General features: G+C 23.8%; 5 protein-coding genes across 5 annotated transcripts; 4 read left to right on the forward strand and 1 right to left on the reverse strand. All coding sequences in view use genetic code 6, as the record gives it.

Annotated features, from left to right (window-relative positions):
* Nucleotides 1–339: 339 nt before the first annotated feature.
* Nucleotides 340–6,953, reverse strand: TTHERM_00426220 (tyrosine kinase domain protein; the record flags this gene model as incomplete). The annotated part of the gene is made up of 10 exons (XM_001013800.2): nucleotides 340–753; nucleotides 815–949; nucleotides 1,015–1,083; nucleotides 1,140–1,257; nucleotides 1,337–1,700; nucleotides 1,875–1,934; nucleotides 2,004–2,089; nucleotides 2,165–4,187; nucleotides 4,308–6,148; nucleotides 6,703–6,953. 10 exons carry the CDS (start codon nucleotides 6,951–6,953, stop codon nucleotides 340–342), a joined length of 5,361 nt encoding a protein of 1,786 aa, XP_001013800.2.
* Nucleotides 6,954–9,926: 2,973 nt separating this feature from the next.
* Nucleotides 9,927–14,568, forward strand: TTHERM_00426230 (DNA mismatch repair MutS family ATPase domain protein; the record flags this gene model as incomplete). The annotated part of the gene is made up of 7 exons (XM_001013801.3): nucleotides 9,927–10,034; nucleotides 10,130–11,052; nucleotides 11,743–12,531; nucleotides 12,670–13,336; nucleotides 13,539–13,866; nucleotides 13,921–14,348; nucleotides 14,407–14,568. 7 exons carry the CDS (start codon nucleotides 9,927–9,929, stop codon nucleotides 14,566–14,568), a joined length of 3,405 nt encoding a protein of 1,134 aa, XP_001013801.2.
* Nucleotides 14,569–15,688: 1,120 nt separating this feature from the next.
* Nucleotides 15,689–16,737, forward strand: TTHERM_00426240 (hypothetical protein; the record flags this gene model as incomplete). Its single annotated transcript, XM_001013802.3, has 4 exons — nucleotides 15,689–15,754; nucleotides 15,907–16,000; nucleotides 16,183–16,281; nucleotides 16,577–16,737. 4 exons carry the CDS (start codon nucleotides 15,689–15,691, stop codon nucleotides 16,735–16,737), a joined length of 420 nt encoding a protein of 139 aa, XP_001013802.2.
* A 39-nt stretch (nucleotides 16,738–16,776) lies between these two features.
* TTHERM_000426249 (transmembrane protein, putative) lies at nucleotides 16,777–17,265 on the forward strand (the record flags this gene model as incomplete). Its single annotated transcript, XM_012797055.1, has 1 exon — nucleotides 16,777–17,265. The coding sequence occupies one exon, from the start codon at nucleotides 16,777–16,779 to the stop codon at nucleotides 17,263–17,265; it is 489 nt and encodes a 162-aa protein (XP_012652509.1).
* Nucleotides 17,266–19,105: 1,840 nt separating this feature from the next.
* Nucleotides 19,106–22,139, forward strand: TTHERM_00426250 (FAD-dependent oxidoreductase). The gene is made up of 4 exons (XM_001013803.2): nucleotides 19,106–20,057; nucleotides 20,240–20,783; nucleotides 21,238–21,324; nucleotides 21,373–22,139. Exons 1-4 carry the CDS (start codon nucleotides 19,215–19,217, stop codon nucleotides 21,873–21,875), a joined length of 1,977 nt encoding a protein of 658 aa, XP_001013803.2. The 5' UTR covers nucleotides 19,106–19,214; the 3' UTR covers nucleotides 21,876–22,139.
* The last annotated feature ends 398 nt before the right edge of the window (nucleotides 22,140–22,537 follow it).

Here is a 22,537-nt window from a genome sequence, read left to right on the forward strand (position 1 = left end):
GTAGAAAGATTCAATCTGTATGTATGTATGAATGCATGATAAATATTTATTTATAGCATCATATAGAGTAAGAAAATATGCTGAATTAATTATTGAAACATTATAGAAAAGAAATATCTAATTTATTTACTTATTTATTTATTTATTATTTGATTTTACATTTTAAAAACTCGTCAATCAATCAACCAATTTAGTTAAATATTTGTTAATATATTAATTTTTTAGTAAATAAAGGATTTTTAAAGCTAACTATAGCATTGGATGGATGGATGATTAGTAAGTAGTAAGGTAATTGAATGAATAAAAATAAATCTGATCAATTTCTTATTCTTTCATTCCTCATTATTTGTACACCTAAACATTTTACTGTTATTATTACATGTTTTACTAAGCAAATCCTCCATATTAGTTAGTTTATTATTATAATTAAGATTGCTAAACTTATTGGTAATTATTTAACTGCCTTCCTGATAGAGGTTGATTGACTGTCATTTAATTATTTTAATTTACTGCCATTTGGTTGGGATAGTTAATTGCTGGCTAAGAGTAAGTGCCTTGAGGTTTAGGTGGTTACTATGACATTGATTTATTTATAGTTGTAACAGCAGGAGGAGCTGGTCTTGAATTTGTTGATGCTCTATTTCTAATTAATTATAAGTCGTTTTCAATATATTCGAGTCGTTCTAGAACTTCTCTGAAATCAGGTCTTTTATTTGGGTCTTACTCCCAGCAGTCTTTCATCAAATCGATAAGCTTTTTAATAATAATTAAATATAAATTAAACTCTCAAAATTATATTTAATTAAAATCTTACAGAAGGGGGACAGTCTTTTGGTATGAATTCAGGACCGAGACCTGGTCTTTTTCCTTCACATACATTTTTCATAATATCCACAGTACTCATCTTCTAATATGGAGTTTTTCTTGATATGAATTCCCAAAGCACAATCTATTTATTGATGAGTGATATTTAAAAATTACAAATATTTTTTAAAATGAATCAATTAATTTTACTGCATAAGAATAAACATCTGCCTTTATAGTATATTGCTTGTTATCAAAGACTTCTGGTGCCATCCAGTGCTTTATGAAAAATATTAATTTAACCTAAAAATAAATAAAATTTTTGATAAATTTACGAAAGTTCCCAACACTTAAGTCATTTCATCTTTTGATTCGGTTCTTGCTAAACCAAAATCAGCTATTTTTACATGATAATCAAAAGAATCTTCTTGATAAGGAACATCGAGCAAAAGACTAATTTAATACATTTTTTTTAGAAATGAGAATATTTTTAAATAAAATAAAATTTAAACAAGCTAAAATTTATTTTTACTTCAAAGATTTTAGATCTCTGTGGATGATAGGAGGCTCTAATGAATGAAGATAAATCATACCTGTGGCTATGTCTTTACACATTTTTACTCTATGCAACCAAGGAATTGGGACACTGTGTTTTCTGTGAAGTAAATCAAACATAGTTCCACCATGGCAGAGTTCAGTAATAATATAAAAATTATCTTTTTTCTGGGCAACTCCAATCAAAGAAACTAGGTTAATTTAAGGTGATATTTTGACTAGAGTTTCTATTTCTCTCTAAAACTCTTTCTAATTTCTTTCATTAAGGTTGTTCACTTCCATTTCTTTGATAGCCACTTCTACACTATTAAACACACCAGAGAAGACCTTTCCAGAATGACCTTTTATTAAAATCAAAAAAAATTAATTTAGAAATAATTCAATTTATTTAACTTAATTCATAAAAACAAAATTTTTAATTGAAAATAAATTTTACTTAATTATTAAAACAAATTTTTTATGAATTTAAAAGATAAACTTTTTTTTAAAAGAAAGAAATTATTTGATTTTATTACCAGAACCAATTTTTTTGCCAAAGGTTATACTGTGAAAATCTACAATAAGCTATTTAGGATCTATGAAATATTTTAAAAAGTAATTTTTAATATTTTGAATGAAAATAAATATCATTTAATATTAATTACCATGCTTAACACGATTAATGATAAAGTTTTTCAATTCAATCAAGTTTTCATTATTTGATGAGAAAGTTGAACTGACTGATTGTAAGCTAATTAGTAATAATAATAGTTAGTTAAATTATTTTTTAATAAATATTTGTGTTTTGTTCAAAAATATATTTTACACTGGGTCTTTGTTCATTAGATTGCCATTGTTGACTTAGTTATTAGTTGCATTGATCTATGAGCTCATTTAATTTAGTTGGTTCAAATCATTTCTTTTAATTGATGCTGCATTTGTAAATTCGATGGCTTTATTGTTTTCTACCATTTCGCTAACATCGAATTCTTCTGCATTATTAGCAAAGGATTAAGAAGTTCTTTGCTAGAATTAGGACTGATTTAATTTTTAGTTTTAACCTAATTGACCCTACTGATTGAAAAAGTTGTTAACCTGCTATTTATTCTGAATTTATTGCTACTGGTTCATGCCATAAACACCCTATAATTATTGTTGTTGTTAATTATTAAATCCTTAATTGAAAAAATTATAAGTGTTGTTAGCATTTTGATTAGCATTATTGTTTAAATTTTAATTATTTTAATTAACAAAATTGAACTCTTCGAAATAGTTGTTTGGTGATTTTGAAGGATTACTTGAACCAACTCTGTTCATTTAAAAATTTCCAAAACTGCCTTACTATTATTTTTATTATAGTTAGTTATGCATTTGTTAATTAGTACCATTATGAAAAGATTAAGAGTGAGGCTGATGATTAGGTAGGTTATTGAATTACTGCGAGTTTCCCATTGAGCCTCCCTTATTTTCTTTTAATTCAAATTTAATCTAAACTCTATTTCCTGTCTTTTATTGGTTGTTTGCGTTTTAGTTTTAAAATGTAAAGTCATATTGATTTTAACCTGTTTTTTATGCAGAAGATTATTGGCCATTTGGATTTTATTAATAGTTAGGTGGTGTATTGTTGTTATTATTGTTATTGTACTATCCGAAATCAACAAAGTTATTTTAGACTGGACTTATTTTTTGGGCAGAGTTATTATTTCTTTGAATATTATTAGGTTGACTAAAAGCCATATTATTGTTATTTTAGCTTGCAGGAATATTTGAACTAGTCTTACGATTTTAAGTTATATTTCCAAAATTCCCATTAACATTATTAGTATTATTGATAGGATAAGCATTATTGTTATTCACAAAACCAGAAGTAGAGTTATCAAAATTATTGAAATTAAAATCATTGAAGTTTTTATTTTAAAAGCTGTTATTTGTTGTATTATTATTCACATTTAATATATTGCTCTAGGAGTGTTTCAAGCCAAAGTTCTAAAAATTATTAAAATCATGGAATTCATCTTAAAAGTTATTGCTTACACCTCCTAAGTTATTGCTTAGAGGATTGCTATTGATCATATTAGGATTTGAAGCCAGCATATTGTTGTTATTTTGGAAGTTGTTCTAATTTTAATTATTAAGATTATTATTCATATCATTGTAATCTATAAAATTCATATTCTTAAATTTATCAATATTAGAAGGCATCTTTTCATAGTTCATCTCTCCTTAAGAATACTGCTATTTATTTAGAGACTAGTGAGTAAATTCCAACTAAAAATTCTCTTGTTCATCATCTTAATCTAATATGTCATTATAATTTTAATTGTTGTCATTAATTGTTTGAGTATCTTCTAACTCATCACTGTCACTATTATTATTTTAAATATTAGGGTTTTCTTCATCAAACTCGTCTTGGTCTTCCATCAAATAGTCTCCTTTATTATTAGAGTTTCTTTTTGAATTTTAATTGATAATATTATTCTTTTTAGCATTTGGAATAGTAGGAGCTGATGGTCTTACAGGTATGTTCTTCTTATTTGCATCATTGATGTTACCTAGATTTGCTGATTAACTAAGTTAGTTTTGTTTCATTTACATAATCTAAGCTGTATCTACTAAGTGGTTTTATATAATTTTTTGCTCTGGATTTTTGTATGTCGGAGTGTAGTCTGTAATACCTTAACCTTCTTGTTACTCATCCATGTTATAATCATCATTATCTTAATCGCTTAATAAGTTTTTTTCTCCCCTAATTAATTAATTACGCTTTTTGAATTGTTTTTAGAAATCGTAATTCTTTTCCTTTGTTTCTTAGCTGTTTGAATTACTGTTGCTAGTTGTCTTTTGATCATCTTTTCATTAAAATTAATAAATTAAATTTCCAAATTCTTTCAATTTATTATGAAAGCTTAATTTTTTATGAAAAACAAAATAGAGCGTTTAAAGTTAAATTTAATTAATTAATTAATTACCTAACTATACTATCAACTTTTAGTTTGTAGGAGGCTTTTTAATGACGTTTTCCATTTCTCTTTTCATCTCTTCAGATTGGTTGTTATTTGTTTATATAGTTGCTCCATACGATAAAGGCAATTTTATTCCATAAATACTCTTTTTATAATTTAAAAATTCAAACAAATTGAACTCATTTTGCAGGTCTTGCATACAAGGAAGGTTGTTTATGTATTCAACCACTTTTGAATCTATATTTGGGATAAAATCTTTTTAAGTTGACTAAGAAAGAGCATTTTAGCACTTTCTGAAGAATTATTTAGCTGATTCGAAGTTACGTCCAAAATTTACTTTGAAATCTTTTACTTTAGCAAATAGCTTTCCACGATCAATATTTTTGGAAAGGTAATTTGTGGAAGTAATGAAAGCGGTAAGTAAATGAGTTTGAGCGCTCAGAAGGCAATACATTTCATCAACTAGCTAAATCATAAGGGAAACTTAAATTTCCATTAATTAATTCTAACTTAAAATTTCTTGAGAAAATGCCAGCAGCGAGGCCATATATTTTAGCAAGTCCTCAATAAGCTTATGGGTTAATGGTTTGAAGTTTTTATTCATATTATCAAAGAACGGTTTCAATGAAAAGTTGCCTTCAATTAAAGAACAATAAGAAACACATAAGTTCATTTTTTCTTTGAGTCTTTGGGAATACATGTTAATTAATTTTGTTGTAAATACAGAACGCTTTTTGTCTTTAGAGTCATCACTTGGATCTATATTTTACCAAGTTTCTATAATTTTTTTGAGAACATTAACTGCTGACACTTTCTTTCCTACACTGCTTAAAGCTTCAGGTGGTCCTTTTTTGATGTAATTATGGAGTAGTATAAGCGATTTAAGAGCTATAATTGTATTTTAAACATTTTATGGAGTTAAAAACATGTTAAAATGATCGTAGAATTTTTCAATTTTATCAGTCTTCTACCATGCTTTAATAATCAACAGTCTCATATATTTTTGTTTGGGTCCCTTTTCATTTTCTTCTAGAGCTGCCAAAATCCAACCTTTTGTTCGTTTATTTATAAGCTTAAGTGTAATCATTTTCTTAAATTTGTTAATCATGGTAGGCTTGACTTCTTTTTCAGCTGCCTGCTTAAATATGTCTGTATCCAGCAGTCCTGTTTTTGACTGCAAAATTTTTAAATCTGGCCATGCTTGAAGCACAAACGAAAGTAATTCTGAGCTATTTGCTCGCTAATTAGGATCTCTACACAACATCCTCTAGAGAACAGTATTAACATTAGCTGAATACTTAGGAAAATCTGGTATATCGACTTATTCATTGAGTACTGATATTTAATTTTGAAAAGGTTTTTTGTTAAAGCAAAGAATATAGAGTATAACACCCACAGCAAATATGTCTACCTTTTCATTGATAGGATAGCCACTTTACAAATGAATTTGCTCAGGTGCTCTATATCCTTCAGTAGTATTTTTCTTAATTTCATTTTGTAAAGAAGCGAAATCATCGTTTTATATTCTATGAGTAGTGACATACGAAAAGTTAGTGATTTTATAATTATTATCTTCTCCTAAAAGGATATTTTGCATGGTTAAATTACGGTGAATTAAAGGGTTTTGCCTCATGTGTAAATACTAAACTCCTTATAAAATATCTCTAATTATACGCATTATTTAGATCTCTTTTAAAGCATACGAAGGAAGTCTGATGCAAATAGAATCTAAACTTCCTTTTGGACAATGCTCCATAACAAATATTCCAAATTCTGTATCCTTTAATATCATCCTAAAGGCTGCTTTAGTATCTACTATATTCGGAAACTAGTCATACTTCCCTTCTCTTTTATTATAAAAAAATTCTTAACTCTAAATTGATTTTCTATTTGAAATTCTTCATATAATAAAACTAATTTTTTCCTTAAAATATTCACTTTTATCAAACTTTTACTGCCTTAAAATATATTTATTTTTCTCAATAAACAAACATATTGCAATATTGAACTATTGTTAGCAGAGTAATAAATGCAAACTTTATTTTTGTTATATTCAAATTTGTAAACATTTTAAATGTTTCCCAAAAAATCAATAGGATTTCGATGTTTTTTAGTGAATTTTTTTTTGCATTATTCCTTCATAATTTTACTATGATGAAGCTATTGAAGCAAACTAATATTTAATTTGCATTATAATTTTATGATATCATCCAAGAAATTTAAAAATGTTGTCGTCTAATATTCTCTAAGTAACAAAAACATTAAATTTATCTTAAAAATGTTGACAATTGTGATGGCTAGCTTAAAAAGCTTCATGCAACTTTGTTCTACTAAAGTAAGGAAGAAAAACCATAAAATAAAAAAAGTTTTGAAAAAATATTATTTTGTTTAAGGAGCTTACTTGGTCTGCTTAATAGGAATATTGGGCTTTTCTTCTTTCATTCTATTCCAAGCAAATACTTCCTGCTAAAACAGATTATAATTATTTTCATCGCTAAGATTCATCAGCTTGACGACTTAATTTGTATTTTCTTGTACTGTATAATACATAATCTATCCACCTAAATCAGTCTTAATTTCATCTTTTAGAGTCAAATTAATTCCATAATCTCCATTCTTTACTTATACTCTTCTAAATTTATTTGTTTTCATTTTATATCTTCACGTTTATGCTTATTTCAATTAAATGCTCCCTTTGCTATTTTAATGATGTCTAATTTTGGTATTCAATTTGAAAATTTATTTTAAAAGTTGCTAAAATTGGTAACAATTCGCTTTAAATGCCAGTTTAATTCAAAGAATCGGACACAAGTAGTAGGTTAATGTCTAAATCAAACAAATACAGAGAGGACTATTCTCTAATTTTGTTAATTCCTTAGCTAATTACTTACTTACTCTTTATTTGTTTTTTAATAAATACAAAAGAATGCTAGAAGCAATTATATTCTTAAGACTTTCAATTATTTATTTCAATTCAGCAGTAAAAAAATTAAATATTTGCTTCCCTTTGATTTTGATTAATAATATAATTTGTTTGTTGTATTCTAAATAATCTTAATTATTATTATGATCCAATTAATTACTTGTGAGAATCGCATACATTCATAAACAAATAAATAAATACAAACAAACAAACTCTTTGATAATAATTGTTCGTTCATTTTTGTTTGTTTATTTGTTCAAATATATTTTGCTTGACAAAAAACTATAAACGTAATTATATTTATATTTGTATGCAATCAAAATGCAATCAATACTCATTCATTCACTCATCTATCTATATATATATCTATACATTTTTATTTTTATTAACAAATTAATTCGCGTGTTTGTTTTTATTTTATTTGTCATCAATAATCAATTTAATCTTCATAATATTTTTAAAACAAAGAAACAAACAAACAAAAAGTGAATAAAGTAAAGTAATAAATAAGGTAAAAACTACATTAAAAAAAGAATTTTTTTAAAGGTTGACTGATGAATTTCATGTAATTTTTAAATCGTAATTGATTAAATTCATGATCAAATTAAAGATTACAAATTTATTAAAGTAGTAAAACAAAGTTTTTGAATAATCGAGTATCTGCTTTTCTTTGCTTTACTTTTATCTTTCAATTTATTTTTTTTCGATGAAATTTCTTAATCCATATATTTTCCAATTAAAATTCTAAATATTTGATAATTAATAATATTAACTTCAGGCATATATTATTATTAAACCCATCATTAGATAATCATTTACAGATCGTTTCTTATGAGAATATCAATCATTTTTTCTAATTTTATTTTAGAAAATTCTCAATACTTTTATAATTTTTAGATCTATATATCAGTATTATTTTTTATTTAAATTTAATATAATTTAAATAAGATATTTTTTTTTCTAAATAATCATAGGATGTCAATTTCGTTTGTTTTCGCTTTGAATTTTATTTATCATTATATTCTCTAAACTATTATGTTCACATTTTTAACAAATTTGCATGTGCAATTATTTTTTATTTATTTATTTGCTATAATAAGTTTACATAAAAATACTATAAATTGAACCATTAAAGAATCATACCGAAAACGAATAACAATTACTAAATTTAGTTTGAAAAAATATTAATAGTTATATTGAAAAGTTAAGTCCACATTTTAAGACTAGTAAAACTCTAGGTTTGCATAAATAATAATCAAGCAATCAATTATTATTTAATTTACATTTTTTAAAAATCAATAGTGATATAAAAAAATTTTATAAAATGGAATTTTTGTTAAAATTTACTAGTAAATATAAACATTTAAAAGTTGATTTTTAAAAATAATAAATAATTTTTTAAACCTCCATCAAATAAAAAAGAATTGTAACAATTATATTTATAAATTTGGTTAATCAGAAATAAGGATAAGTAAATTAGAATTAATAAATCTGAAAAATTTAAAAATCATTAAAAATTCAAAATCAATTCATCAAAATAAAAAGATCAATCGATGATCACCCTTTAATCAATTTATCATTCTCTTTACAACTCATATTTTTAAATTCAAAGCAATAAATTAATATTTAATGTTTTAAATAGTTTTTATGATATATTAACAAATAATTTGATGTAAAATTACAAACTATTCACTTTTCTTACAAAAGAAATTCATCAAAAATTTAAAAAGTTCAAAGTTTACGTAATAAAAATCTGATTCATAAAATAAAAACATTTAATTTTAGAATTAAACCTTTTAATAAATTTTAAATATTTTTTTATGAAAATGAATTAAATAAATATGACTACATTCATTAACAAAAATAAATAAATAAATTAAATTTACAAACATTTATTTCATTTATTTAAAATTAATGAATCTTTCTTTAAATGCAAAAATAAAAGCTATAGATTTTTCTTACACAAACTATTAATTAAGAATTTAAAATTTTCAAAATTTTTAGAAATAGAAATTATATCAATAAATATTGATTGAAGCATTTAATTTCAAAATTTATTTTTATTTTGAAAATTAAATACTTTTTTTTACGAAATTTAAAAAACAAACAAATATTTTTTTTCTTAAAATAACAGTTTAAAAAAAATATTTTAAATTGATTTTTTTCATTGATTAATTAAGAAATAAGTTAATTATTTTCGTTTTTTTTGACTAATTTATATAATTTTTCACTTTAAAATTATAATATTTATTTTATCAAATATAAAACAATTTATTTATTGATAATTGTTTTGATAATGAGATTTAGCATAAAAGTATATGTCGTATTTTAATATTGGAAAACATTTATGTCATTATATTTTATATTGTATTTTTTAATAATAGTTAAATTTGGCGCTTTGGTTTCATCAGATAGAATGAATAAAAGTAGTCAATCAAAATGCGAATTAGTGTTTTATATCAAAAAATATATTGAATAATAAATAATGTTGATATTCCGCCGAAAGCTATTTGTTTTAAGTAAATTTCATTGATATTCACTCAGATATTAATTTTTAAAATATTAAATTAAGATATTTTTACTTCTCATACAAATGCATCTATTTGAAGAGTTTATAAAAAATCCTATTTTGGCATATAAAAATAATAATAAATTAATAAGCAATTTGTTTCTTTTATTTCATTAATTAAAATTCTACTTCAATGCAAATCAACTTGAAAGCAAAAGAGTTTAGTACACTCGATGAAGATTCATCGTCAGATGATGATTAAGAATTCGTCAAAAGAATATTAGGATAAACTTCTAAAAATGTAAGTTCATACTTAAAATTTAATGATAACGACATAATATTTTTGAGATTCGCAGCACATATTAGAATTAAATCTAAACTTTTATTGACTATTAGGAAAATAAATCAGACATTAATACTAATCCGATTTAAAGCAATGCTCAAATAGGACAAAAATAGTAAAGCAATCTAAAATAAAATGTAGCTAATAGTTACGAAAATTAATTCAAGGGATTGAATGGGTTATATTAAAATAATTCACCTCAATAAAAGCTTCAGCCATAAGCTAAGACTTCATCAAATAATCTCTCAGGAATCAACAAATCTTTATTAAATAAAAGTAAAAAGTCTACTTTAAATTAAAGTGATGATGAAGCTGAATAAATGAACATCGAAGAAGACTAAAATAGCGTTTAGACAAACCAAAATGATTTTTTAAACTAATTCTAGATGCAATCAAAACAAACTACTTTTAAGAACTCAACTTCAAGATAAAGCAAATAGTATAGTGGAGATAATTAAAAAGGCAGCTTATCAATACCTAATAAAGAGGAGGAATAGTTAAATTAAATCCCAAAATTTGCTTAACAAAGGTATCGTAAAGATTCCAGATAAATTCCATTTGGGAATCCATAATATGACCCAACAACTTTGTATATTCCACCCTAAGAATTTAGTAAACTCACAAGTGCGATGAAATAGTATTGGTAAATAAAAGCAAAGCATTTTGACAAAATCATCTTATTCAAGATGGGAAAATTTTATGAACTCTTTTATGAAGATGCTATAATTGCAACTAGACTTTTAGATATCACTTTTACAAACAAAGAATTGCATTGTGGTTTCCCTGAGAAGGCATTGGAAAAATTTGCTTCAAAGCTTGTTCAATTCGGATACAAAGTAGTTGTAGTAGAGTAAACTTCTAAAAAGACGACTACAGGTATAGTAGACAGAGACATTACATAAATCATTACAAAAGGTACAATTAACTTCACTTTTGAAGAGTAAAATCACGATCCTAAGTATCTCCTTGTTATCAGGTAAGAAAAATATTCATTTGATCAATTTTTTTTACTTACTACTGATCAAATCTTATCAAATTCTAAGCTTAATTAAATGGCGCTTCAATTTATTTTTTCTCAAACAATTTGATAGATTAAATTTGAAATTATCAAAAAAACAAATTAAGATTTTTAATTCTTATTCTAAATTATTAATTTAACAATCAACAAAAATAAAATTCTAAAGATGGCAATCGAAAATACTTTTATCGAATATATAACACATTAGATTTTTTGTTTAGATTATAAAAATCTAAATTTTAGATTTCTGTCTCTATTTTTTATTATTTAAAAACATTTTCCATAACTCTATTTTAAAAAATTGATGAGTTGACTTATTTTATAATCAGGCAATTAAACTTTATTTGATTTTTATGTTTATAAAAAGATGATAAATGATAAATTTTCAGAATAAGCTTATTTTAACAATACATTATTATTAGAAGTGACTTTTACTTACATTTTAATTTTTCTAACAAAGCAAATCGTTTATTCGAGTATTTAAGTTTCGTTAATTTATACAGTAACTCGATTGATGATTGTGATATAGATTATTTATGTTTTTTATTTAAAAGCAAATAATTTCTATCTATTTTACAAATTTACTTAAAATAGATTAATCAATTTATTTATTGATTATCTGTTTCAACCTTGTTTTAATTTTAATAGATAAAAAACAAACTAAGAGTTCGGTATAATTGTTTATGAATCTTTTACTAGCAAAATTCAAGTCGGCCTACTGTAAGACGACAAAACATAGACAAGACTAAAATCATTTTTATGTGTTACTAAACCTTAAGAAATAGTTTATGATCCAGGAAATATAACATCAGACATTCTTAAAATATTGAAAAGTTAATATTTTTAGTCTGTTATGAGTCCCATGAGAGATAACAAAGACTAATGGAGTACTCAGCTTGCAACCTTTTATATTGAGAAGCAATTTGGAAGCGAAGTGCAAAAATACCCTCAAGAACTTAGAGATATTAGAACTAATGACGAAATTAGGGGCTAAGTTATTAATTTAAAATATGCTGCGCTTGCAGGATTTTTTTCATATATGGATTCTACTCTCCAGTTAGAAAGTATTCTTAATTCCTCAGAATACGTTGAATGCGATTTCGATAATAAATAATTTTCACAAAGAATGATCTTAGACAGCCAAGCACTTCAGCACTTAGAAATATTTGAAAACTCTTAAACTGCTTTAACAACAACTTTTTAATAAGTTGACTAAAAGAAAGGAACACTTTTGAATTACCTTGACTACACTAAAACGCCATATGGTAAAAGAATGTTAAAAAAATGGGTTTGCTCTCCATTGATTGACATTTCAGCTATAAATGATCGTTACGATGCTATTGAAGATATTTAAAACAATCTTGCGATGAAAGATAAGTTTTAATATGGAATAGCTAGATACGCAGATATTGAGCGTCTTTGCTCTTCTATTTACAGGTATTTATCTATCTATATTTCTTTCTCTTCTTTAGCAAATTTCCTTTTTTTATTTAATTTATTTTATAATTAATAACATGAAAGGGTTTTTATTTGAGTTTGATTTATAATTGTTTATTTTTAATTAAAATTGAACAGATATAGCGTTAAATAAAAACATGCTGAGAAAGCTGTAATGTATGAAAATATTTCCAGTGCAAGATTGAAAGAATTTAAAAATTTAATTAATTCAATGAAAGAGATCGAAAAACTTATTGAAGAAACATTTATGGTTAACCAAGAAAATTTTAAGAGTTAAAGACTCAAACGTTTATGTACTTATAGACTGAAAGGTGATCCAAAACTTTCTGGAGATTTACCTAAAGTCAGTAGCTTTATAAAAGTTCTTGAGGACATTATTGTCTTAGACTCTAAAGAAAAAATAGCAGGAAAGTATATAGAATAACCAGTACCAAAGGATGGGTTTTGCTAAGAATATGATAGCATCAGACTTCAGATTAAAGCTTATTAAGATGAACTTGATTAATATTTAGAACAATTAAAAGTAAAATTCAAAACAAATGATATTTCATATGCATTTCTGAATAATAGATAATATGATATTTAAGTCAACAAAACTCTTTTTGATAAAATATAAAAACCTGCTGATTTCTCTCTATAAAGCCATTCTGGGTCGTTTCAGAGATTTACTAGCAGATTTACATCTGAAAAAGTTGCATTCATTGAGGAGTTGGAGGAATAACTTAAAGAAATTTTATCAAACTTCTGTGTAACTGTGTTTAGAGAGTTCTATAAAAAGAAGCATGTTGGTTTTTCATTTTTATTTAATTTTTTGCAATTATTTTTTTATTTTAAAATCAGTTAATTTTTTTTGGAATAAATTAAAAAATTTCACTTTAGATTTTATTAAATTTTTCAGGTTTTTAGTTGAATTATTTATTTACTTAACAAAAATATTTTTTAATAATTTATTATTTTGAATTTTATTTTACTTAAAAATAAAATAGGTTTGGGATAAATTTGTAAGTATAGTAGCTGAACTGGATTGCTTAATAAGCATAAGCCATGCTTGCTTTACAATGGCTGATGGTGTTATGTGCAGACCTGTCATAAAGTTTGCAAAAAATTAAAAAGAAACCTTTTTCTATTTAAAATAAGGAAGAAACCCTAATCTAATTTAATTGGATTTAAAATAAGTTCCAAATGATATCATTCTAGGAAACATTGCAGGAATGAATGCTTAGCCTAATATTATGATTTTAACAGGTCCAAATATGGGTGGTAAATCAACAACTTTAAGGTTGTTCTGTTTATCTGCTATTTTAGCTTAAATAGGTATTTATTTTAGAAATTATTAAAATTTTAAACTGATTCTTTAATTGAAACAAGGTTGTTATGTTCCTGCAGAGTAATGCGAATTTAGTTTAGTGGACAGAATTTTCACAAGAATTGGTGCTGGTGATAAATTGATAGAAGGAAAAAGTACATTTTATATAGAAATGGAAGAAGTTAAAAATTCAATTATGTATGGTACTTACAACAGTATTGCAATATTTGATGAATTAGGAAGAGGAACTTCCACATTTGATGGTGTAGCTATTGCTTTTGGAATTCTTAAATATTTTATTGAAAAAATTTAAAGTAGATGCATATTTGCTACCCATTTTTTCCTTTTGATAAATGAATTAAGATTTTATAAAGAAATATCCTTTTATCATATGGAATACTATTACGATAACAAATCTAAAAAGCTCATATTTAAATACAAACTTAAATAAGGCAACGCAGAAAGCAGCTTTGGTATAGATTTAGCAAAGGTAAATTAAATTTATATCTTTATTTAAAATATGTGAAAATTAAAAAAAAATATTTTAGATAGTCGGTATAGAATAATCTGTACTTAATTTAGCCTAAAAGAAGTAACTAGAATTCGAAAACAGCTTAGAGTATGCAGAAGTAGAAAAGTAATAAACTATAAAATAGTTTAATGGGCTCATTTCTAAGCTATTTACCTATGAAAAAGATAGAATATAATGAAGCTTCCATAATAATTAGTTCAATTAAATTAAAAATAATATAAAATATCTAATTAAATCTTATTAACAAGTTTTTCCTCACACTTTATCACCCAATCACTCTTTAACTCATTCATTCATAAACTATTTATTATTTGTTTTGTTGTTTTAGAATTTTCATTCAAAAAATATTCAAAAATATCATTCAAATCAGTTTAATTAATAGAACTTAATTAATTAAATAAAAAAAGACAAAGGAAAGAATTAAAATATAGAAATGCATATTTATAGGGCATGACATATAAAAAAAACCAAGTATTTATTAAGCTTTTTATGAACTATCTATTGTTTATTTTATAGAAAAAATTAATTCTTAAAATTGAACAAATAAAATATTTGATTTAATTATTTAGACTAATTAATTGCCTATAAATATTTCTAAAGTATTTACTTATGAATTATGAATTAAAATAGAATTTATAATTCAAAAAATATTACAAAATAATCACTCAAATCAGTTTAATTCATAAAATTTAATCAATTAAATAAAAAAAGATAAAGAAAAGACTTAAAATGTAGAAATGCATTTAAAATTTATTGGATATGACTTAAAAAAAAACCTAGAATTTATCAAGTTTTTTATGAACTATTTATTGTTTATTTTGTAGGGTAAATTAGTTATTAAAATTGAAGGAATAAAATATTTGGTTTAATTATTTAAACTAATTAATTACTTTTAAATATTTCTAAAGTATTTACTTATGAATTATAATAGAATTTATATAATAAATTGATCAGAAATTAAAAAGAAAATGTGGCTTAAGATATTTATTTTTTATATTGAAAATAAAGTATAGAGGGAGGGAGGGATGATTTATTTTTCTTTATTATTTATATTTAAAGATTCAGTTTTTATTCGATACTATAAATAAATAAATAGAAGGTTTTAGAATGAATTAATTATTTAAGTAATTAAGCAAGCAAATAGATAATTTAAGGAATACTTGATAAAGATACGATAATAAATAAATCACATTAGATTTATAATATAAAATTTTTGTAAGAAAATTTGAAAAAAATAAAAGAAGCAAGTAAAAAACAAACAACAATTTCTAAACAATAGATTTTGAATTATTAAATAAATGGAAGGTTTTCTTGAAACAGTTAGATCATACTATAAGGAATTTGTTTAAACAGTCCAAATTGATGTAATTTGAAGAATAGTTTTAATTAGAATCAAAGATTTGTTTGAATGTTATTGCTATCCTGTTTGGATGTTGATAAAATTTAAACATTTTAATGAGATAAAGACATACATCATCAAATGCAATGATTAATTCATTTTATTAAAAATTAAAAGACTACCGAAGTTAAGAATGTTTATAATCAATTCGATACCGAAGTGAAGCAACCTGCTTGCAAGTACTATTCTACTCTCCATACAGATTTAACTAGTAACCCTAACCCTTATATCTTGCTACTTCTTTCAATTATGCGGAGTTTATTTAATGAATGAATAAATAAATAAATAAATATAAATGCAGAAACAGCAATACAAAATTCGCTTATTGAAATATTTTTAAACTCTAAAGATAAAAATTCATCACATTAATCGAATTATTTTTTATAACTTTAGAAATTAAGAAGGACTATATTTATGATAACTTAAACGATAGCTTAAGATTAAACGCTTTGATCTTCTTAACCCTTTCAACTGCTTACGTTAACAAGAAATGTAAATATTTTAAAAATAATTATTTTATTAAATAAAAAGGCTATCGGATTCCTCTTAAGTTGCTTAATTTTTAGTTAATTCATTAAATCAAAATGCATTTTATGATTAAATTTATTGAAAAAGCAACTATCCAGCAAGTTTATTCATTATATTTGCAAAATAAAAATTTCTATTTCTGTCAGAAATCAAAATAAATCCTTACAATCAAAATAGAAATTTTATTTTAAGATATAAAAAAAATTTAATTTATGGAAATTAAATATTAAAATAATTTATAAAATTTAATCTTAAATAGTGTTCAGAAGATCCTTGATGAGCACTTTAAGAGTTTCAGTTGTCACCTACTTCGGTCTTGGTCTTTTCTTATACCCTGAAGTCTATAACCCCATCTTATGTCTCTAAGGTGAAAGATTTAACTGTACTGAATGCGAAACTTAGGAAAAAAAATCTGAATGAAATTAGAAATATTAATAGAAAAAAGGTTTTGATTGATAAATGCTATGCAATCAACTTATAGCATAAGTTTAAAATACATTTATTTATTACTTATATTTATAGTTATTTCTATAACTGTTTATGTTGATTCCTGCATTCTCTCAAATCTATTTCATTTATTTTATCATTATTAAATGTCTTGAAATAGTTATTTTTCCTCTGTCTCATTAATTCATTTGCTCTACAAACAATTCAACTTTAATAAATCTATTCTGCTTTTTATGTTTATTAAAATTATTAAATTACTTTTGTAACGAATTCCTTTTTGTACATTCTTTCATTACCTTAATAAATATAATATATCTTAACAAAAAATTATAAAGGAGTACTTTAAACCATAAAAAATATACATACACCTTTCAATTTTATTTTATCTCAAACATTTTACTTTTGATTTTTTACATCTATCTAAAACTCTTAAAACATTCTATATTTGTATTGGTCTCTATTAACCTCATATTACTCTTAATTAAATAACCAAATTATTGATTTTACCTTTATTATATACTGTAAATGCTCATTAATTAAGGCGTATTTTAATTAAGGCATTTTTTTCTTAAATTTTTTATTTTGGCACTTTTTTTTGGGCAAAAAAGATACTTAGGGAATGCCTTAATTAATGAGCATTTACAGTATATTGTTTATTCCTAATATTAATGAATGAATGCTAAAATATTGAGTTTTTAGATAAAAAAAAATTGAAAGGATTGTATATTTATTTGTTTTTTTTAAAATTTATGTATGTCTTTCTTAAGATTATTTGATGACATTCAACAAGATTCGCCTTTATAATTGAATACAAAACTTTGAATATAAATTTTCGTATTTATTTTAAAAATTAAAATAAGATAAATTAAACAAACCTATGTATGACCTTAATCTATAAAAAATTAGAAAATTTTCAATAAAAAAAAACATCTAAATATTACTTAACTTTATGAGGGCCAAATTTTCAAATGTAAAACTAGGTATTTAGTTTTTCTTTGGCTATAGTAAAACTTAAGCATTTTTAAATTAATTTTTCAATGGTCAAAAATAAAATTTAAAGATACAGACTGAAACTGTTAAGTAAACTAATTTTGGATATGTTTTGAGTTTAATTTACCATCTTTTAATTTGATTTGAATATGTTTTTTAAACACTTAATTTGTTTTATATATTTTATTTAATCATCAAATTTATTCTAAATATGAATAAAAATAGAATAATATGTATTAAACTAAGTAATATTTATTTAAATAGTCGTGGAATTTAAATAGAATTATAAAAAATACCAGATAAAATGTGGTAATGTTAAATATAATTTATTTGTTTGTTAGTTTTTAAATTTTATAAATTGTAATAAATTATAATTTTTTAAAATAATTAAAATTAATTTATTTATTTATAGAAATATGCAGAAAGTTAGTTAATAATATTCATAATCTATAATAATCAATTAAAAAAGAATCAAAAATCAATTAATTATTTTTATTAGTTTTTCTAAGTCATTGAATTCTAATATTAAAAAACTATTTTATTATCATTCAATAACCTTATGGAAAAAAAAAAATAGATTAAAAATTTATTTTTTTGAGAATACAAAAAACTAACAAAAAAAGAATGACACAGTTGATGTTCAGACCTGGATTACTAGATTTAACATAAAAATTCAATGAAGGAGTAACCATTAAAATACTAAATATCTGTATAAAAATAATATACTCTAAATCCTCATTAATTAAGAGCTGCATAAAAGCCAATAATTTTTTTTATGGAAATGGATATAGTTATTTTGGTAATAAAATTAATATTAGAGAACATCAGAGATTTTTTAGTTTCATTGGGCTAATAGTTATTAAAATTTTTAAATAAATATAAAAGGTCTAAATATTATAATCCTAAATTCTTTAATGATTTATTTTGGCAATTTTTCTTATTTATTATTTAAAAACACATAGTAATTTGTATGTAATTTAATTTTAAATTGTGATAAAATTATAATAATAAAAATAATTTTATAAATTGATTGATTCACTAAATATTAAACTATTGAATTAAAATTACTTTTAATTAGAATTAATTTGCTATTTACACTTTTTTATTTGTATAGATTGTCTGCCTTGGAATTGTAGGAATGGAATACACATTTACTTAGCAAATTTCCTAAATTTAAAAATGTAAATAAATACTTTAATATATGCATTTTAATGATCAGCAGATAAAATTAAATTACATTACTAAATTATATCTTTTTAGTGTAATATTTTGTTTAATTATTTCAATAGAATAAAAACTGAATTACATTACATAAATCTCTGAAAGTTTAATATTAAAAAATATATTACGAATAATCTAGATTTAAAAGAAGATCATTTATTCATTCAAAATTAACATAAACAGCAAATAAAAAGTTAGCCGGTATTTACTAAGCAATCAAACAAACAAACAAAACAAATATGAGAGGATTTTTCAGAATGGGTTTTAACATGGCTAGAAAGTAGCCTTTAAGATCTTGGGCTGTTCCACTTGCCTTAAGTGCAGCAACAGGGTTAAGCTATTCAGTTTATGCAGAAACTTAATAATAAAATCAATAGCATAGCAGTAGTTCAGTTGTTAATTTAAACCCTATTAAGCATTCATCAGCTGAGCCTTTGATCAAGCTTAAGACTAGACAAGATCATTTGGCAGATATTTAAAAAACAGAAGAGTATGATATTATAGTAATCGGTGGAGGTTGCAATGGCGCTGGAGTATTCCTTGAAGCAGCAAATAGAGGATTAAAATGTTTACTTGTTGAGGGAGGTGATTTTGCTGCAGCTACTAGCTCTAAGTCTACCAAACTCATTCATGGTGGTATCCGTTACCTTTAGGAGGTCTTTGAGTTTTCTCTTAAGGGTGGTAGAATAGAAAAGTACAATTTAGTGAAGGAAGCTTTAAGAGAGAGAACTCACTTCATAGAGAATGCTTATTACATGAACAGACAAATTCCTTTTGTTGTTCCTACAACAAACTTGATTATGGGAATATACTACTACATAGGAGTTCTGGTATATCATGGTATTTACAGATATTATTTAGATTCAGACAAGAGCTCTTTCAGAATGAAAATGCCTTAATGGTATGGAGGTAGATAGCTTAGAGAATACTTCCCTCATTTAGATCATAAATATAAATACGGTATAGTCTACTATGATGGTTAATTTAATGACACTAGAATGAATTTAGATATTCTTTTAACAGGAACTTAGCATAATTACAACGAGAATTTCTAAGAAGGAAATATTCTCAACTATGCAGAGGTAATAAACAATAAATAAATAGATAAATTTGACTAATTGATTTGTACTAATAAAAAAGTTATTTCTATTTAATCATAAATATTTAGTTTCAAATAGAAAAATATCTCCTTTTTAAGTTGATAGAACCAAACTTAATAATGCTAGAAAGTTGAAAAAAAATTATTCTTTTTATCCAATAAAAGGTAACACAATTGATTAAAGACCAAAAAACAGGAGAAAACAAAGGAATCGTTTTTAAGGATAAAATTAATGGAAAAGATATTTCAGTTAAAGGTAAATGCATTGTAAACTGCACAGGAGCTTTTGCAGATAATATTAGAAAAATGGATGATCCTTCATGCCAAAAGAGAATTTTAGCTGTTGCAGGATCTCACATGACTATGCCTGCTTCATTCTGTTCTAGAAAGCACGCTTTAGTGATTCCTGAAACTCAAGATGGAAGAATATTATTCTTAGTCCCTTGGTAAAACCATGCAGTTGTTGGAACAACAGAAAGAGCTCTCGATGAGCCTGAATTAGATCCAACAGTTTCAGCATAGGAGCTTATTTTTATGTCTGAAGAAGTTGGAAAAATCTACTCTAATTTACCATCCTCAGAAATAACTAACAATATCAATAGCAAATGGGCAGGTCTTAGACCACTTATTCTGTAAAATTAAAAAGAAGGCGAGCCCATTGATACAAAGAAAATAGCTCGTACTCATGTCATTGAAGTTTCAAAGAATGGTAATAATTTATTCAAATTATATTTTGGTATTTTCTTTGTTACACTTGAAAGAATCTTCTTCAAACAAATCAAATTTGCTTTTTAAATAAAATATCTAAGTGATGTTAGGTGAGGTAGTGTTTGGCGTAATTAATAAGTGACGATATTTAAATTAATCTTTTAATCTATTTGCTTTAAAAATGAATACTTCCCAAATATTCTTTATTTAAACAAATAAAAAACTTTAGAGATTTTAATTAAATAAAATAATAAAATTATTATTATAAATTAGAAACAGTCAAAAATAAATTATTTTTAGAAAAATAAATCAGTGAGTTTTTGTTTAATTTTAAGCTACTAAATGCAATAAAGAACTTTAAAAATTATTTAAAATGCATTTTAAAACACCAAACTGAATAAAATAAAGCCTTTTTATATAAGTTAAATTGAAAATTTATGAAATAATTTAAATAGGATTAGTATCATTGATGGGAGGTAAGTGGACTGTTTATAGATGCATGGGAGAAGAAACAGTAGATAAAATTTTGGAAATCTTTAAATGTAAAAAAAAATTTAAAAATTCAAATAATTGATTTGTTAAATTAACAGAAAAAGGAATTAAATATAATGAGAATGCAGCAAAGAAATCTAGTTTGAATTTGAGACTTTTGGGTGAAGCTAATTAAAATGCAAATTACAAATTCCCCCCTAAAAATTAATATGTTAAGATTTATGCTAGTGCTTTAGCTGATAAGCATCAAATTGAATACAAAGAAGCTAAATATTTAATTAAAAATTATGGCCAAAGAGCTTTTGACATTCTCAATTTAGCTGAAAATCATACTAAAAAAGATTATTTAAAATAAAGAGTTCATCCTAATCATCCTATTTTAAAGGCAGAAATTCTCTATCACTTAAAATATGAAATGGCTTAACAACCTATTGACGTTCTCTTTAGAAGAACCAGATTTGGGTTCATTGATAGAAAGGGCATGTTTGAATCTTTAAAAACAGTATGTGATATTTTTGCCGACGAGCTAAAGTGGGACGAAGCAAAAAAGCAAAAAGTGATTGAGTAACAAAAAGAAATAATGAGAAAAATGGATTTCTGATTGAATAGTTAAAATAAATAGTTAATATTAATTTATAAAGGAAAATAGTTAATTAATTATAAAAGAAACCAAAGAAAAATTTGAATTATTAAAATAACTTAAAATTGATTAATTAATTAATGATTTATGTACATATGCCATTTTTTTTCATTAATAATTCTCTCAAAATTTTAAATTCAATCTTTTAACAAATAAATAAATTAAATTAAAGCAAAAATAAATTGCTTTTTGATATTTGCATTTATATTTTATATAGGTAGATTAAACTAAAAATTTAATTTTATCTATTAGATTAAAATTAAAATCAATACATTCTCTTTCTATTACTCATTTATTTACTTTTGCTGAATCCAATTTTATTAATTTTAAATATATTGCTTTTATAAATAAATAGCATGGTGATTTTTATGGTATTTATTTGCAAAATTTATAATCAATTGTCAAAGTATTTAAATTTTCTGTTTACTTTTATTCTAAGAAGGAAAACTTTATTAATATATATATACTGATTGCCCTTGTTTATTATATCAAAGTTAAATCTTAAGTCATTTTAGAGGAAAATAACAAGTGCGTTGATTAACTATAGTCTGAGATAATGCCGCTGCAATTTTAGAATATTGAAAGAAATTTATTATAATTTCTTGGCAAAGTAGATGATATTA

This window comes from Tetrahymena thermophila (assembly GCF_000189635.1).
Source record: "Tetrahymena thermophila SB210 genomic scaffold scf_8254671, whole genome shotgun sequence".
Taxonomy (NCBI): Eukaryota; Ciliophora; class Oligohymenophorea; order Hymenostomatida; family Tetrahymenidae; genus Tetrahymena; species Tetrahymena thermophila.